The sequence below is a fragment of the Diadema antillarum genome, unplaced genomic scaffold (assembly GCF_040938485.1).
Source record: "Diadema antillarum isolate AM-2024a unplaced genomic scaffold, OU_Dant_1.0 scf00000037, whole genome shotgun sequence".
NCBI classification, from domain to species: Eukaryota; Metazoa; Echinodermata; class Echinoidea; order Diadematoida; family Diadematidae; genus Diadema; species Diadema antillarum.
Genome location: NW_027270926.1, coordinates 2,541,320 through 2,560,019, shown reverse-complemented (window position 1 = coordinate 2,560,019; position 18,700 = coordinate 2,541,320). Strand labels below are relative to the sequence as shown.

At 38.4% G+C, this 18,700-nt stretch overlaps 1 protein-coding gene across 1 annotated transcript in view; it reads left to right on the top strand.

Moving 5' to 3' along the window:
- Positions 1-18,700, top strand: part of LOC139709398 (uncharacterized) — a 99,726-nt gene that overhangs the window by 75,960 nt on the left and 5,066 nt on the right. The window contains exons 20-23 of the mRNA XM_071621368.1: positions 1,301-1,333; positions 6,772-6,979; positions 7,885-8,058; positions 8,656-8,770. Of these exons, the coding sequence (XP_071477469.1) occupies positions 1,301-1,333; positions 6,772-6,979; positions 7,885-8,058; positions 8,656-8,770 (530 nt within the window). The remainder of the gene's footprint in view (positions 1-1,300; positions 1,334-6,771; positions 6,980-7,884; positions 8,059-8,655; positions 8,771-18,700) is intronic.

Here is an 18,700-nt window from a genome sequence, read left to right as displayed (position 1 = left end):
TTCCTTTCTTAGTGCACCTATTTTTCATCATCAGTTGTTCCAGTATCTTTTTTTTTTCTCTCTCTCTATTGGCTGGATACTGCGAATGATGCTCACAAATACTGAGTCTTGCCCCTTCCTCTCCAGACGTGCATTCTGGGAACTATCTTGAGTTTCTTTTGATTTTTTTTCCCTCTGCGTGGAATGCATGTTCACTACTTCCTCCTCTGTTTTATAAAGGGTGATGCATATTTTTTTTGATATTACCAGTGCAGGCATTTTTTCAACCTATTGCACTCTGTCTGAATGTACTTGCGACTTTTATGTACTGTGCATTTTCATGCCAACTGTGTATGCAAGAGGGCACGGGATGACTTTGCAAAGCATGACTTTAAAGTCTTTTCTGCCCTAACGTCTGGATCTGGATATCTTGGTTGTCACTTGAATGTACAATTATTATTTTTTGGTTTATTGTGTGTGGTAGTCACACATACACAAACACACACACACACAAACACAATTTCCTTTTCTTATCACATATTTGTTGTTTTATTCTCTTCTCTAAGAACTGATAAATGTGTAATATAGCCCCTTAAACCTGACTTACAAAATGATTAATCCGTCGTCACACCAAATCTGACTGGATATTCAAGATATGAATCATGAAAGGATTCATAATATCTACTTAGAGCAATTTTTTAACATCTTCCATGTCCACTTTATCTTATTTTTTGACCTGCTGTAAAAATGGATATTTTCGCTCAAGTAATTTTTTTATGCTCTCCCTAGTAAGACAAATTTTGCCTGTTTTTAATTTGGTGGAATCAGGACATGCACAGAGTGGTACATGTACATATAACTAGCAAAAATGTGGATGTGCTTTTATTTTCGCGCTAGTTTTTGGTTGTGCGAAATGAGCGAAAATGTCCACTTTTACAGAATGCTCGGCTGTTTCGTTCTGTTATCTGTGTTTGCTTCTTCAACACAATCGGGTCCACGAACACAAAATGCCATTGACATAATGAACAAAGAGTTTGTTGGTGCTAATGATAGGATTCATATCATATATTTGGTGTTTGTGTGTGTGTGTGTGTGTGTGTGTGTGTGTACATTCTCTCCCACTGGGATGACCTTTCTAAAAAGGTGTTTTAGGTATCTATATTCTCTGACACTGATATCTGTTCTCTTCTCTGTTTTCCCCCTTCCTGTTTTTCAAAGATTTCCTTCTGCTCAAGTGCACATGTTTATGTGTCTCTCTCAAGCTCATCAAAAGGAAACTGTGAACTAATTATGAACAAAAATGTTTGTTGTGTCTTCTCAGGCTTTGGGTAAAAAAGCAGCCAGACAAGAACAGGTACTTTGTGCACCAGTAGTCCCCCAGTCTGTGCATGCTGCCTTGATATCCCCTAGCCCTTCGTATCACTGAAAGAACACAGTGTGTCCAAGTCACAGTGTATAGTAGCAAAGCCATTTAGGGGGACCATATTTGGCAAATGTTAAAATGATTTCTGACTCTGTCATTTTTTTCTCCTCAAATGAATCTACATTCAGAGCATAGAGTGATGATTTTGTCAATAAACTGATGTGCACTGCATAGTGTCATACAAAATTGATCACATGATCAACACTAGGAGGCAACTAATTCTTAATGATTAGTGACCAGATCTGACAATTTATTCTTGTGCAACAATGTTTTGGTTATTGCTCTTTTCAAACTCACCATGATTTAAAAAAAAAAACACACACACAAAATACAAAAAACAAAAACAACCATGATGGAGCGTTCACACTGTGGGAGACCCTGTGTTCTTTGCTGACATCCCCATTCACTCCCTTCAAATGTACATGTGATTCCACTGTATTTCGGGAAGCAAAAGCTTCTGCTCACCTTTCTGTTCCTTGTATGCAAGTGGAGTGCATAGTTTTTTTGGCATGCCTGCTGTGTTGACCGACGCCTGTTCACCCTCCGTTTGTAATGCAGTCCTTCACACCCAGTAGATCCTCCATTCACCACAACAGTGTTGCAGGCTGGATGCTATTGGCAACAAATGATACCAATGTGGAGAACACTGTGGCATTTTACTCATTGAATGTGAAACACCCCTTCCTTGCCCTGTATTAAGCCTGCCCATTTCTTGTTACCCCATCCACATTACACATCTTCTCTTATTTCATAGTCTTCCCTTCATCCCTTCTTCCCTCTGAACTAAAATATCTGAGAATGACTCTTTTTGCACGTGTGGCAGGAGTAATGGATCCATGTGCTCAGTTAAAGAGGAAATCCAGTCCAAATATAAGTTAGTCTGATAAAAAAAGAGTAAAATTTTACGAGTTCAAAGGTAAAGATTTGACTGAAATCGGATGAAAAATAAGGAAGTTATGAAATTTTGAAGTTTTGATAATTTCTCCAAAACAGTTCTTGTACATTGGGTATGAATACGCAAATGAGTGCGCTAACCATGTCATACCCTCACAATTTTGCATTGATCATGTACAAAAAAATGACGAAAATTCAATGTTTCTGTCATTGAAGTCTGAATTATATGACGTTATTCCTGGTTGAATAACTTCAGAATAGTGATCAGTTAGATATATGAGAATTTGAGCCTTGGGCATAATTGCGTTTGAAAAACAGGAAATTTCAAAATGTTATGTTATGTTATGTTATATGGTAAGTTGTGAGGGAAGGACATGCTCACTTTGCCATTTGCATATTCATATTGACTGCTCAAGAACTGTTTCCCCTCAAAATAGCGAAACTTCAAAATGTCATAACTTCCTTATTTTTCATCCGATTTCGATGAAATTTATACTGTTGAACTCGCAATATTTTACTCTTTCTTATCAGACTAACTTATATTTGGACTGGATTTCCCCTTTAAGCCCTCAAAGTGAAACAAAAAATATATGACTTCAACAAAATCTAGTCATGAGATTTTACCAAGAGGAGGGGAATTTGCTTCTGCTGTGCACTTTCAGATAGACTGCATGATAATGTCACTAAGGGCATGTAACTGGAACGAAAATTGAATTGATGCAATTCATTTTGTTTGAAATGCGAGGGTAAGTTTGGATTGAAATGGTGATATTGTAATGAAAGAAGAAGTGTCTCAAACGTGCAAGCAACCTTTTAGTCAGAGAAATAGCATATTTTCATTTTCAAATAAACTCACTACCAAATTGCCCTGAATAAAGACACATACCAAGAACTTGCAAATCTCAGTTACCCCTATTTCTATTTGAGTTTTAGCTTACACCTTTTCATGAGCATGATTCTGAACACATCTGAAATTAATTTTATGTTGCTTTTCCACCCAATCAAAAGTTTTATGAGTTTGTTTTTGTTTAAAGAAACTTGTGTCCTTACGGTTCCATGGATACTGTTAGCAAAAGTAAACCAGAATTATGAAAAAGAAGCCTATTTCTTTTAAGAATTGCCCAAAGAGAAAAAAAAAATGTGAAAAGATGGACATTCAGTGAGGATGTATAACATATGAAAGATTAAAACAATCCCAATTTTTATTTGTATTTATCAATTTTTCACAGCAGGAGGTACTGCAGAAGCAGGTATAGAAGAACTACCGTATTCTCCGGCAATAAGGTCGCACCTCCGCATAGGCTGCACCCCGACTTTGGCGACAGAAAGAAGCAAAAACAAAATCAAAAACAAAAACCGAAATTGGCAAGGAAACAAAAGCAGTTAGTTGGTAATGACAATAAGAAAAACCCCAAAAAAACAAGCTGTCGTGATCAATTGATTGCAGAACATAGCGTTGTCTATAAGATTGATTGATTCATCGTATGACATTGAGTTGCTCGTTGACACATTGCATAGTCCCTTACATGATTACGTGTGTCGGTTCAGCAGCTTATTCGCTAGGTTGAACAGGCCATGATTTGGTTGTGCTGGCGTATAGGCCACACCCCCAAGTTTTTTGTTCCTTTTTTGTGAAAATTAGTGCGGCCTTATCGCCGGAGAATACGGTATAATGTTTGTAACATTTAATACCAGTAGTGGGTTTTCAACGTTGGTTTAGAATAAGGGTCTACATCCTTCACTGAGTGTCCTCCATGAAGCTCCCTCAGTCTTTCTGCATCACCATCACCACCCCACTCAGTGCCACGCTCCATGTATTCCCAGCATCTTTACATGTTCCTCTCTATTTTCCTTCTCCCTGGTGAAAGGTTTTCCCTGCCCAGTGTAAAATGTGGTACAATATGTATTATCAAGCAGTGCTATTGTTCTGCAGCAGCAGCCCTGTTTTATTATTGTTATTATGATGAAGATGATTATCAATATTGTTATCATCATCATCATCATCATCATTATTTTCGGCAAAGTTGCCTGAAGTTGAGCCCCTCCCCGGTCCTGCATGTGATTTTGTTTCTCAATCTCCTGTGTTAAATAGATGAAACTCTATCCCCCCCCCCCCCCCTCGTGACCCAGTTTGTCAATATTTAAGATTTTGTATGCATACCGATATACACGTATTTTGCACGGTATTCAAAATAATTAAGTGCCCGTTGTATTATCTTTTCAAGTTCCCTGTATAACAATTCTCTATTAATTCATCACACTGAGTCTGAATTAAGCAGGCTAGCATGCATGGAAAAAATGAGGAAAGAAAAAGAACTGCTCAAATTAGTCTTCAACAGATTATGAGGGAGACATCACATGATAATGCAAGACAGTCTTGAACCCAGGCCAGCACTCGTTGTTCCCTCAGACCCATTTCCAACCTGCCCTCCTTTGATGTGTTAAACTGGATTACAGAAATGAATGAAGGAGGACCAACAATTACTGAATCATTTGTTCATTTACATTGTTTTAATGAGATGATAATTTTATGCGTGTGTTCACTGTTTTCATTTCCTTGTGGGAGCTTGGGCTGTATCAGCTAGTACTTGTACTGTATCAGCTAGTACTTGTACAGTAGTATGCATCTGTGTACTATGCTATTGTGTTGAGGGCATCAGGAGCTCTGTGATTTTGTTTATTTTTGTAGAATGTCTTCCTAGGATAGTGCATTGAATACCGTGTGTTGCTAGTGTAGATATTTTTGTCAATATGTGATGTGTAGAATTATTTCAAGTGATCATCATCATACTTTTCAAATGGCTAGAGGGGACAAAAACAAATTGTAAATACCACCATACATCATGTATCTAAATATGTAACACATGTATGCCATCATACTTCAAATGTTTGTGGAAATTCATATTCTGATTTTGTTGCAATACAATGGCTATGGGACAGACACAATCGTAGGAAAGCCTTACATTGACATGTAGGACTAGAGACTTCTTTGGTTTGATTGATATTCTCAAATCAAGTTGCAGCGGTTAATGCAATGTAAGTTAAGATACATTCCATAAGTTCGACTTGGAGTCACTTTGCATTAAACTGTTTGAAAATCAATTGAATGACACAAAGTTTTTCATAGTGAACCAAAATCTTGCCTGTCCCATATACCCATCTGTCTGTGAGGTGGCTTGTTATAGCATATTTGGTGTTTAGCATGTTTTTGTAGTTTTGTTTCATCTGTGCTCGTCCCAAATGGCAAGTCACAGAACATAAGGGCTAGTTTGTGTTTCCAACCATCTTCAAGAAAATATAGAAGTCCATGAATGTTTTTGCAGGAGTTGTAGAAAGTCACTGAGCACTTGTTGTTGAACAGAAATTACATGCAGTGTAGCAGACAGAATTCTTATGCACAGATTTGTAGGTCAGTCTGAGGAGGCACACAAGGCAAAAATAATTGATAACCCACAGGGTGGACATTGGATGCTGTTCCTTATTTCCTTTTGTTTATTCTCTGCCAGGAGGAGTAGAAACAATAGAATTGCCCAAGAGTCTAGTGAGAATTTTTTTTCCCTACCTACCTTGTAGACATAGATATTCTCATTACTAAAAGTTTGGATGATGCAGGTCCTTTGGCTGTGTTTATTGACATGATGCCTAATTCACCCATGGCATATAAAAAGGAAACCAAAACATTACAGAAAAGCTAACTTTGATAACTATTTAAAAGATTAATTAATCAATTTTGGGGAGAGGGATGGTAAGGGGCAGAAGGGAATCTAGATTTATCTCACACTACATGTACATACCTACAGGTGTCAGATGTCTTTATAGGGTTTGATGAAGGAAAATGAAATAGATATTGACAAACATTTATATTACTCTTTTTGTTCTTGTTAATTTTTTTACCGCTTAAGACCCTACTAAAGACACTGCATTTTCAGATGGTGCATAGTGAAATACGATTCCTGGTGTTGTTGGTTAGTAAACTGAGGAGACAGTCCAGATAAAACCCCCTCACAGAGAAAAGCAATTTATGTCATATCATAAGACATGAATCAGTATGATAGCATGGTTTATTTCTACTTTGAGCATCTAAAAGCTACTAAGTGGCAAATGTGGAATGGAAAAATGAAATGCCCTTGAGTGCATGTGCTTGTTGTTGGAAGGGATTAGTTCCAGCATGAATCCCCAAACAAGATTTCGTTTTCCCCTCTTTCTATTTTATTGAAGGCATCAGTAGTTGCATAATCCTGTGCACATCATGTGAAAGGATGTGGAGTCGGGTAGTTGGTGTTGAAACAACCAACAAATCAACAGCTTGTAGCAGTGTTGGTACTCCCATCCTGGTTATATATGGCATGACATTATGATACATCCTGTGGATTTGTCCCAGGTGCATGTAGAAACCTGTAATAGAGAATGCTGAATTTTGCCTGAAAATGAGTTTCCCTCTAATGTTCCTGTGTCCTGCCTTTGCTTCCGCGAAGGAACGGCGGAAGTTGGAGGAGGAGGAGCTGAGCGCCCGGCTGACCAAGAGGGTGCAGCGGGAGGCGCGGCGGCAGCACCACCAGCAGCAGCTGAAGCGCCACCGCATGGCCCAAGAGATCCAGCGGCAGCTGCAGGAAGTGGAGGTCAAACAGCGTGAGCTGGAGAACCGCGGGGTCAAAGCCGAGATGGCACTGCGAGGCGAAGAGAGTAAGACAAGCGGGACTGGTCTGAAGGAATGACTGCCCTCTCCCCTCTGATCTTGACAAATTATTTGTTTAATACTTCTGAATGAGTAGTAGCTTTTTTTTTTTTTTTATTAACTCAACTTACCTGTATGGAAGTAATAGGATGTGCATCCTGTGATAATCAACATAATTCAAGATTAATTGGACATTGAACAAAATGTATTTCCAGGAGAGTTTTAACATTAGGCCTATAGTTGCAGGCAAGAATAACTCAAAATGGTATACTTCATTTTATGTTGCTGTGTGCTTTAAACCTATGGGTTTACATACTCAAAGATCTTATGCAATTTCTACACCCCATGGAATGATATGATGTTCCAAGGTGGTGCGAAAAATTTTTATCTTTGATTATATGGTATTTATTTCAAATAATTTGATAGTATTAGTGCCTTTAAGAGAGCTAATTTGACACCTTAAAATGTATATGTCGTACTGACACGTATCAATACATCGTGGATGTTGTCTGTTTTAAGACCTCAGTGATAGGAACAGGAACTCAGTGATAGGAACAAATAACACTTAAATTTTACACAAATGGATGATTGCATTGTGAATCTTTAGTTGTCAAAATCATTCAAAGAAATTCAAGGACAGTTGTAGTTCAAATGGCATGCTGTCAGATGTAAATGAAAGTAGATGAATGATGCCTGCCTTCAGAAGAGATCTTGCTAAATGGATTCTGGAATGGACAGGAATGGTAGCCAAAAGCATGCTGAATCCCACCTCTCATCAACAAAGCTCTCATATGCCTGGAAATCTGAGCGCACACATGCTGCTCGCTACCATGCCTGATAGTTAACTTCCTCCCCTGACCTGCCCCTCCCTCTCCCTCTCCCCCCTCCCCTCTCCTCCCATTCAATTCATCAGCACCGGAAGGCGTGGACGAGACCACCCTGATGCAGGAATGGTTTAGTCTGGTCAACGAAAAGAACGCCCTCGTGCGCTTCGAGACGGAGCTGATGGTCCAGGCCCGAGAGCTGGAGCTGGAGGACCGGCACAGCCAGCTGGAACAGGAGCTGCGCCAGATCATGGCCGTTGAAGGCAAGAGACTGTGTGAATGGATATATATAATGGTGTGAATGGACATCAGTCAAGGCCATTGAATGCTAGAGTTTTTTATAGTTGCACATCATGGCCATTGAATGCAGGAGTTTTTATAGTTGCATATCATGGCCATTGAATGCAAGAGCTTGTCTGATTGGAAACATTGCCTTGTGAAGGTAGGATAATAGCGTGAATGGTCATTACTATCCTTGAAGCTGATAGTATTTTTTATGCACATCACAACTACTTGAACCAAGAATTTGTGTGAATAGACATCATGGCCATTGAAGATGTAAGTTTGTGTAAAGGGTAATCATAGCCATTGAGAACCTAAAAGCTTGTGTGTTCTTTATTGCACAACCAGTTCAACTACAACAGGTGGATTCATTGCCGATAGATATTTTTCCTAAAACTTGAAAGTGGAATCTTGAGTATTCTAGAAATTGATTTATCCGCTTGAACTCATCCCAGTGTAATGTATGATAGCAGAGATGATCGTACAAAGCAGGCAAGATTTTGACAGGATAAAAGATCTCAAATGACATGTACGTGAAAATGTCTTGTCATCAATTTCTCCCTTCCCACACCCATCAGAAGGGAGGAAGAGTTCGAGCGACAGAGAGGCAGAGAAGCTCCTCCTAGATGAGATGCTTGAAGTGGTGGAGCAGCGGGATGCCCTCGTTGCCTTCCTCGAGGAAGAGAGACTGAAGTAAGCATGACCCTTTGCCTCGTAATAGTCCCACTTGTTTTCTTACTTTTGTGTCCTTGCCTTAAAAATATCTGTACCTTCAAATATTGACCTTGTCACATGTTTCTTCCTGTTTTCAAGCGGAGCTGTTGATTAGATTGGTGCAGTTGCGCAATAGGTTCTTCCTAATCTGTGTCTAACATTGACCAGTCTTTGGAGCTGTGCACTATACTTGTGGAAAATCGGGATCAAACTGATATTTTTTGGTGGCTAGATTTAGTGGTAACTAAATTGTATGATCATGAATGTTTTGAGGTATGTCTTTGTATGCTCTCTGAGATGAGTGACCCCAAGAGTTAATAGTCCCTGACATTTCAAAAGCTAAACTCGTCCAAGAACTTAAATCCCGGAGTCCCATTAATAGTGTTTCCATAAATGTTGGGTGTAGCTCGCATGAGGAGGATCATCATGGCAGTTCCAAGGCTTGTCAATGTTCCTCTGAGGTTTGCTGTAGACCCCAGCAATTTCTACCACATGCAATTTGCTCTTGAGTTTACAGGAATGCTGAACATGCTGGTGTACTATTCCCGATGGTTATCTCTGGCCGACCCCCAAAGCCTGTGTGACATTTTTGATTTAAGATGCCTGACCCAGCAGCAACTAATGAATGCAAGAATAGAGGCATTTTTTTTTTCAGAGCTGCTATTGCCAAGTCCCCCAGCTTTTGCAAGAGGCTCCCTGATATATCAAATTTTCTTTCTGTCTGACAAGATAATATGAATTTTACCAATTTGAGAATTATTTTCACCTATTGAGATGCATGTAACATACAGGTATCTCCCCCTGATTGCTCTTTGGAACCTCCCTCACATTTATGTGTGAATGCTGGCAGGCCTTTACATTGTGAAAAAAAAAATGAATACACTGAATGACAGGAAAAGATCAGTTGAAAAGACCGTAACTGCAAATTTAGGTCTGAAACTCCATGAACTTTGAAACATCATTCAACCTGTATATTTACTTGTATTACAGATTTTAGGACCACCTTGTTAAGATGTAATGAAAAGAGAACGGTGGCCTATATATACATTTGAATAAAATTATAAGACTTTAAATCTCTTTGAAATGCATGTGTAATGTGATGATTCGTACATTGGCAGCAATAAAGAGCTAGAACTACAAGAGATGCGACTACAAACACTTCAGCATGAGTACTTGTGAGTAGGAGCTACCGTATATCCATGTGATGTATACCCAGGAGTGCCCACCAACAGTCTTGTATCAGTACGAGAAGCTTGCGGTGTTCATGCTGTTACAAGTGGCTCCATATTCAATGGCTGTTGCATTGTATAATCAGGAGTGAGCATTATATGGGGTAGACGTCCATTGTAGAGTCCACTTTAGCTTTGTCAAGGGGTGTACTTTAGTGTTTGAGGGGGGTGCGTCCAAGGCGAATAATTCCATGACTGAACTATGTCATCAGTGCATATGTATACATGCTCACGTTGCATCAGGCCATTATAGTTTGAGTTGTCATGTGGGATGTTGGGGAATGGACACCTTAACACTTTGCTTTGGAGTTCCATGGTCAAAGAGAGGAAAGTCCAATAATGATTTGTTGTTCAAATACCCCACTGCTAATAAATAAAATATACACACATGCTGTGATATTGCAAAGCAACATCTGAAGGTATTTGGAAATCTAGGGACTATATTGTATGATATCCAGTCCCACCACCCCCCCCCCCCCCCCCCCCCCCCCAGGAAAAAAAAATGATAATTTGGAAATATGAACATATATATTCTGGACTGTTGTAAGATGCAAGTGATGCAGACTAGAGAGACCATTTAATTAAATAATCCACACACATATTAGAAGTTTCATTCAGTCTGTCAAGCAGGTGGTCAAGCAAACAGGCAAAAGTACACACACACACACACACACACACACACACACACACATTCTCTCTCTCTCTTTTCACTTTCTTCTACTGTTACATACTATCACTATTTTATGTTGAAATACTATCATCTCTTATTGTCACATCATCAAAAGGTACAAATAGAGCTGTGCAATCAAAGAGAAAATTAGTTTTTAACAATTTAAATTAAAATGTCTAGCACCTTTGTTAACAGTTACACCATAAAAGGGGTTGTGAATTGCAATTTCCTTTCCTGAAAAGATTATACCTTGGTCCTTGACACAATCATGTAGATACTTTAGATATTCAAAATAGTTTAATTTCACAAACTGAGGCAACTCGTGAAGCTTGTGCATTAATATGCACTTAGTCTTTTACTACAGCATATCATAGCAGAGTTGAGCTACTGTAACTCTTCTGAAAGTAGCAGCATTTACTTTTTGCATAGACCAATAGTCCCATTGAATACTTCCAGTGCTCTTTTGCCAATGCTGTTATCAATATATACATTGATTGCACTGATTGAAAATAAACCTAATCTTTTGCAAGAGGGGGCTACTAACTATTTGCTAATAGTCTATATGCAGTCTATACAACCCTTCACCATTATCTAGACTGTCATTCACGCCATTGTAGTCGACAGCTCTCTGGTGTCGCCTCACTCTCATGATTTCAGTCGCTGTCATTCTTTTCCCCGACTTCAGCATCAAACCATTTTTATCCCTCTCTCTCTTTCTCATCTTGCATCATCTCAATTCTTTTCTGCCACACAATATTGCTTGTGTTTTCACAGAGAAGTATATCCCTAGACGGCACAGTGTACGAAAATACAACTTGTATTGTGCACTCTTTTCACACACAATGTAGCTACAACCCAATTTGTATATCGTAATGCTTCCGCACGGCACATGTCCCCTCCTGAACATTTACCCGATCAGTTCCCTCACATTTGTACACATTTTCCCCCAAGACACGAGTCAGATTTGTGAATAGCCCCACACATTGTGCATTGTGTTGGTGAGTGTTTACATATTCTAAAGATTTTATGTGCACACACCCTCATGGAGTTGTTGCTTTTTAGAGACAAGTGTGTCTGCTCAGTAGCAGTGACCCTAGTGAGTATGAAATGCTTTTTGTGTAGGGATAACCTTATCAGAGATTTTTGGATGTTTCAGCAGATGTCATAGATTCAGTGAAAATCAAACTTTTGCTCTTGTTTTTTTTAATCATTCAGCATATGAAGTGGATTTTTTATTCCATGTTTGACTTCATCAATGTTGAGCAGGCATGTATAATGACACATCCAATGAAAAAGGACATTGTCAGTGAAGTATTTCGTTTTCATTAGGGTCTCTCTGTAGAAGCTTGTGGGACTTTCATGGTACACATGACATTAACAATATAAATATGATTGAAATCTATTAGCCCAAAAGAGGGAGGATTGTACATTAAAACAATATGAAAGTATTAGTGCCATCTTAATTGCTACATATTTCTATCTGAGTGGTTGTTAACAGTACTTTACCCTTCCACCTTCACTGTTTTCATCATGTAGCAATTAAATTATATGTAAGAGGAACAAAGCAAATGATCCAACTACATGTCCTGTTGTTATTGCAAAGCTGTGAAAGATCCCTGATTACGACTAGCCCCCAGTTTATTGCTTTGCTGAAAAAGCTCAGCATACTCTGCAGGCTTATAGTGCCTCCACCGACACTAAGCTTTCACTTTGCCCGGGCAGCTGTTCCCCATAATTACTCCCAATCCTACTCCTTCACGCAGTTTATATATCATGGTAATTGTCATTTCTTCCTTCACCCTCTCCATCTCTTTTCGACCTTTGACCTTTGTTGCCCTCTGACCTTGTGTTTTGTCCACTAGCGATTCAGACTTCAGTACTCGCCTGAGTACAGTTCTTCTGATTGTGTGTGTCACACTAACCCTCTACGTATTCCTCGCTTTCGTCATATGATGTAAGTAAGATTGGAAGCGTACTAATTGGGGTTTCCCCTTTGGTTTTTTTCTTGCAATCACTCAAATAAAAAGAACAAAATAAATGCAAACCATACTTCAATGCTCTGCTTCTATTATACCCAAAATTGAATGAAATCAAGTGTCAAATTAGCTGTGCAAACTCATTCATGCTTGTTATCAAACCGCTATTGTGTTTTTGTTTCGATTTTGTTTGCTTCAGCTAATCACATGACAGCTATTCACCTGACCAGTGTCACCGATGAGAAAGACACAGGAAATCACAGAAATAAATTAAAGGGAGATTATTTTGAACCATTTCCCACACGGATGATCCACTGTTAAAACAAATGGAAGGCAAACATTGATGTCTTGACTAATCTAGTAACTGCTGGTAAGGTCATCCAGATGACATAATAACCTCATGTTTCTGGAAGGAAAGTAGATGGTTTCTCTAGACATCTTTAAGGTTATACCTGCATTCTTTTCAGCCTTTGCTGATTTGTTCAAGGGGGGGGGGGGGGTTGATGGTGAGTCCACTGCTGCCATTCAATTAATACATTTCACACAAAACTCACTTGGAATATCTGTCATGCAGGAGATTCCTTTTGCCGACAAACTATATTCATGAAAGCCTGTAACATCCATTTCTTTCGTTATGTTTCTTACGTAATAAGACAAAAATTAGATCTCTGGTCAGTTCAAAAGGATATCAAGAGCTCTGATTTCAGTATGTTCACCCCAATATGAGTTATGTTGCTCTTTGCTTCTAGGTCTCGGAAGGAATAAATGTCGAAAATCATTTTTCACTCTTTAGTCTATGGACCTTGTCATTGGCCATAGGGAAGCTTGCAAGTTGTTTTTTTACCATTAATAAAAGAAAAGGCTTTTCATTCTTATTACTCCCTCATCTATAACCCTTTCTCTGTCCTATCTCTCAAAAATGCTCACTCCCTCCTGATGTAGAATAGATACTAACAACATTAACCCCAGTCACCGCCTTTTTTTTCCAAACTCCTTCCCCCCCCCCCCTCAAAAAAAAAAAAAAAAAAACCAGAAGAGCCATGCTGATATAAATGAAAAATATGTGCCTTGATACGCGGATTTTTTTTTTTTTTTTTTTTTTTTGAGAGGGGGGGGGGGGAGGGGAGCAAGGTGGCAGGCATGTTGGACATAAAAATTGATGACAAACTGGCAACCTTTTGAATTATATCAGGAAGCCATCATTTTAAATCTCACATGACCATCATACACATGAACAGTGCATCTAATTCTCATACCCTGCTGTCATATTGTGTGACCCATACATTTGTTAACAATGAACAAACACACAAATCTCATTTTATGTCATTTTGCATCATTTTGTAGAGATATTTTCAGTGCATTCCAATCACAATACAGCTTCAAAGTGGCAGCAACATGTCAAATCAAACAGATACCATTAACACTTTGTAGCACTTAGCACGTACATGCCAAGAAGACATATCAACATCCAGTATGATTAACACAGTTTCATAACAAGCATCACATAAAGTCAGTGTAAGTATTGCACGATTGACTTGGTGCCCACTGTCATAGCTCACTTTAACATCCCTGCTGGTGCCCCGCTGGCTCCGTGCTTGGCTACACACTTACACACCACAGCCAGACATTTGGCAGCTTTTACACATACAGCTGTACACGTACCTCGAATTCAACCCATCTTTGCTAAATGGTTTTCAATTTGCCATCAATGTTCAAATTGTCAACTTTATTCATCCAGCACTGCAACTAATATATTGACATAGTTATTATGTTATCATGGATGGTGCTTTTTTTTTAATCAGTAAAACGAAAACCCAAGTTTTTTTGTTTTGCTCATATGTTACAGATGTTTTATATGTCCATCAGCAACATCATTTATGACTGACAGCTGTAGCAAGACCTACATTTACAATTGTTTTGCAATTCATCATGCTTTTGTTTGGTATATACATACTCTCCACCAACATTTGACTTGTCAGTACTCTCATTTACTTTGAGCAGAGGGGTGATTTTAGTGCTATGGCAACATGGAAAGTCCATATTATGGTTCAGTAGATGCCTTAAATAATAAAAAAAGAAGGAGAAGAAGAAGAATGCAAATGATGACATAAGAAAATGGAACAGATACAGGACTTAGTGTTTTCCATTTAAGGAAGAACTCATGACCAGGTTTTGAAATATTTCAGTCTACAGAGTTCATAAAAAAAATGCCATATGACGTGTAATCACTACATGTACCTTCTTTCTCTGGTAGTCCATTTGGGCCACTAAGATACTGAATTTGACATTTTGGGGGCCCCAAAATAAAAGGAAATATAAGAATTCATTCTGAAATTTAGCTGCCAACTAGGCCACTAAAAGATGAAGTCTTTTGTTTGTAATTTGGTAGCCCAACATCAATATCTAGTAGCCCCAGGCCACCAGGCCACCGCTAATGTGATTATATCCTGTTGTTCCAGCACTAGATTGCTCATCTACTTATGTGAGCAGGAAAGAAAGGTGGACGCATTTTCAGACTTGGGAATGCTGTCAGATTGTCCTTAGTTCAATAATCATGTCAGAAAAACTTCTTTACATTCTCTCTTTAAAGAGTGATTATTATTATTATTATTTTGTCCCAGAGGCCCATAGAATTCGTGTGACAAGTGGTTGAACATGATGCTAGACTCTTTTTCCTTTCATATGCAGTCACAGATTATAAATATTAGGAATAAGAACACTTATTTTAATCACCTTTTAAGATCAGTAAAAAAGGAAGAGTTGTGTAAGAATAACTTGATAGGGGATGGGGCAATTTTCAGCAATAATTGGTCAGAATAATTTGGTTGGATTGGATGCCAGGGAGATCTTGTCTCACACCTATTGCCAAGAAGCAAAGCAAAGATTTTTTCCATCTTTTTTTTTGTAATTCTTATTCATTGAGCTATAAAATGAAACGCTTTGCATGAGGGCAGTAAACCCAGATTTTGTGAAGCATGCACTCTGGCGGTGGTGGTGGTGGTGGTGGTAGACAGGTACCATCTCAGACAGAAACGGATATGGCCTCAAGCTAAGCATGGAATTCGTAACTGCTCGTCTAGAATATCCTCTTTAGCATCAATCACTTGCCTGAACACCCAGTTTTTACAAATTCTAGGGTAATAACAGGTATGAGTAGAAGACTTTTAATGTAAAATGCAGATGAAACACATTGAAATTTATAAAACAATATATCCCCCTCCCCTTTTGTATAGCATAGAGAGGGACCTATTAAAGGAGATGGTAATTGATCTGACATTGGAAATAGATTGCTTTTCTGATGCTGTTATCCGTCAGGAGATTAAAAGTTTTCTTACGGTTTCATTTGGCAGTGTTTTGGGAAAAAGATGGGAGAGCTATGTATTTAGAGAATTTTGCTTTCTGTCTTGGGACATTGTCAAAATCTGAGACCTTCTTTATACTGGGCTCATCTGATAAATAACCTTTCTTTCCTCCTCTAACAAATATGTATGTTGGGATTATGAGCCTTGGAAGAACAAAGCATGTATTTGTGTAGGTTTTTTTTCCCCTTAACCCATTCTGCTAACCTGAAGTTCTGCATTATTTACACCGCATATATATCTAAATCTTTCAGCATCCCCCAAAGTTTGTGTTTTGCAAAACAAGGGCGTCAAACTCGTACCTCTTTTTTATAAAGTAACAGCTAAATGGAGTACATTTTTTGTGGCTACAGTGAATAGAAAGGGGTGTGTGTAAATCAGCCATATGACTTGCTCAGTTGTTTCACTTTTAATGTAAATGTTAATGTATCAATTAATATGATACATAGATTACAAGAATCTGGAGTTATTTGACATATTTTTTTATATAAAATTTCAGACACTCAAGTGTAGGTCTGAACTACACATAAACCCAAGGTGAATGATTATGATCCCATTTTTTTTTTTTTTTTTTTTTTTTTTTGGGGGGGGGGATGGGAGAGTAGGGTTAAAGGGTGTAGAAGCGTTATGATACAGTTTACATGCTATTCTCTTGTGCAGGCCGTAGGAAGGAGCACCGTTTGATATTCTAACTATGGTTCTGAAAATCTAATGGATCTTTATGGAAGTAATATCTTGCATTCTTTCTTGTTCTCATCTGTTTAAAATAGTTTTGGTATGAGGTATACCCGTATGGCCTGTCCAATATGCTTTCAATTGGAATATCCTGGTATTGTACATAATGCATTCCATAACACCTATGCAAGTCACCAGCTTTCATCTGCCATAATTTCAGTTATGATTTGGATTTGCCGCTTTCATTTTTGCTTCCCTCTCTCATCGCCATGGGCAACCAGTGTTAACGATACATGTTTATACACGAGACCCGTCACTGCAAAACCCAGATAAAGTTGCAGACATTAAAGCCGGTAAAATTGCAAGCAATGTTGGCTTAATCGCAAATTAAGAAATGTGTTACTTGTTCAGAACTTGAAAGTTTGATATTTTTACCTCCACCAGTCTGGACTTCCAAGTTTAGGGATGTGGGGAAATTTATGAAATTTGGGGCTTTCTGAAGCAATTTTAGGTGTTCTTTTGAACAGACCCATGAAATGCCTATTTTTCTTATGTGCCAGACCTCATCATATCAAAATAGATGATTATTTTTCAATAACTGCTTTCATCTGAATAATGGTCCCCTCAGAGGCTCCGTGGTAGATCTTTTGAAATAAATTTGGGCATGGTACATGTTATGTGTCACTAGCTTTGGGTCTCTTAGAATATATAAATACCCATATTGGGTTCCTGGTGTTCGGGTCGGCAACTTTATTGGGCTTTTGCGTTGATGAGTCTATATATTCAATGGCATGTTGGATGGAGATCCTATTAAAGTCACTCAGGGTGAGACAATGGGTTTTACCATTGAGCTCTATGACTGCTTCAGTAGCTCTTAGAATCATCTTTTCACAGGTGCGGTAGCTTAAAACACATTTTGCCTGAAATCGGCTTTTCCCCCCACGTGGGGCATGATTGGATTTGTGTGATCAAATAGATGGAATGATTTGAATCGCTATAAAGATATTGATCCCCCCTTTTTTTTTAAACCGCCATACAGTTCAGTAAACATTGTCCCACCCTGTTTATTGTCAATGGAAATGAACAGATCAACTTGAAATCATCTGTAGCAGAACCACTATGTATCTTATATTCATTTATGCAAAGTGGATCCTCATATGTTGCTGTTGCTAGCGACGATGGAACACTACCCTTTATATTTTGATGGATGACATTAACTCAGTGATGGCATGTATGATACCTATGCTTATATCAAACATCTATTTATGAAATCGTGTTGTGTTACCCAGATATGACATTTCGTCTCCACAAGCGACGTAAGTTACTGTGCGATTCTCTTGACTTACAGTTTGTTGTTCAAAACAAAAAGACATCCCATTCTAGACAACATATTCACTAATTGTCTCATGACATTTTATAAGGAGTTCTTTGAATTACAGGGTTCACTCCAGCAATCAAAGACAGAAGAGTCTTTTTGTGAAGGCTACAGTATTTCAAAGTTTAAATTTCAACACTATCAGTATCAGTGCTTCCTCTAATAAAGGGTACTTTGATTTTGTGTGTGTGTGGATTTTATGGAACCAGGTATTGTTTATTTGAAAGGAGTGCATACTTGGTTGGCTAAGAATAACTGCCAGCAGAATCAGTCAGATATGATACAGAGATGCATCCAATTGTCCAGTGTAAGTTTGATAGTAATGAACAAAGACAATATTTTGCTATTAAAAGAAGCAAAGCATGTGTCAAAGCTACATTTTCGTCCTGATTCAAATCATCTTCTGGTTAGCTTCAGATAATGCAGATCACATCTTTAGTTCAGGAGTGAACCCTGGGATTCTAAGTTCCTTCAGTTTGTATTTTTTAAACTCCAACCTTTCAAAGAATGATATTCACTTCATCCATGCATGATCACAGTAGGTAAAGATAGTGGCAATGACATGTTGATACATTAACCATCGTCTAACAGTATAAAAATAATGTTATGATTCAATATCAATAAA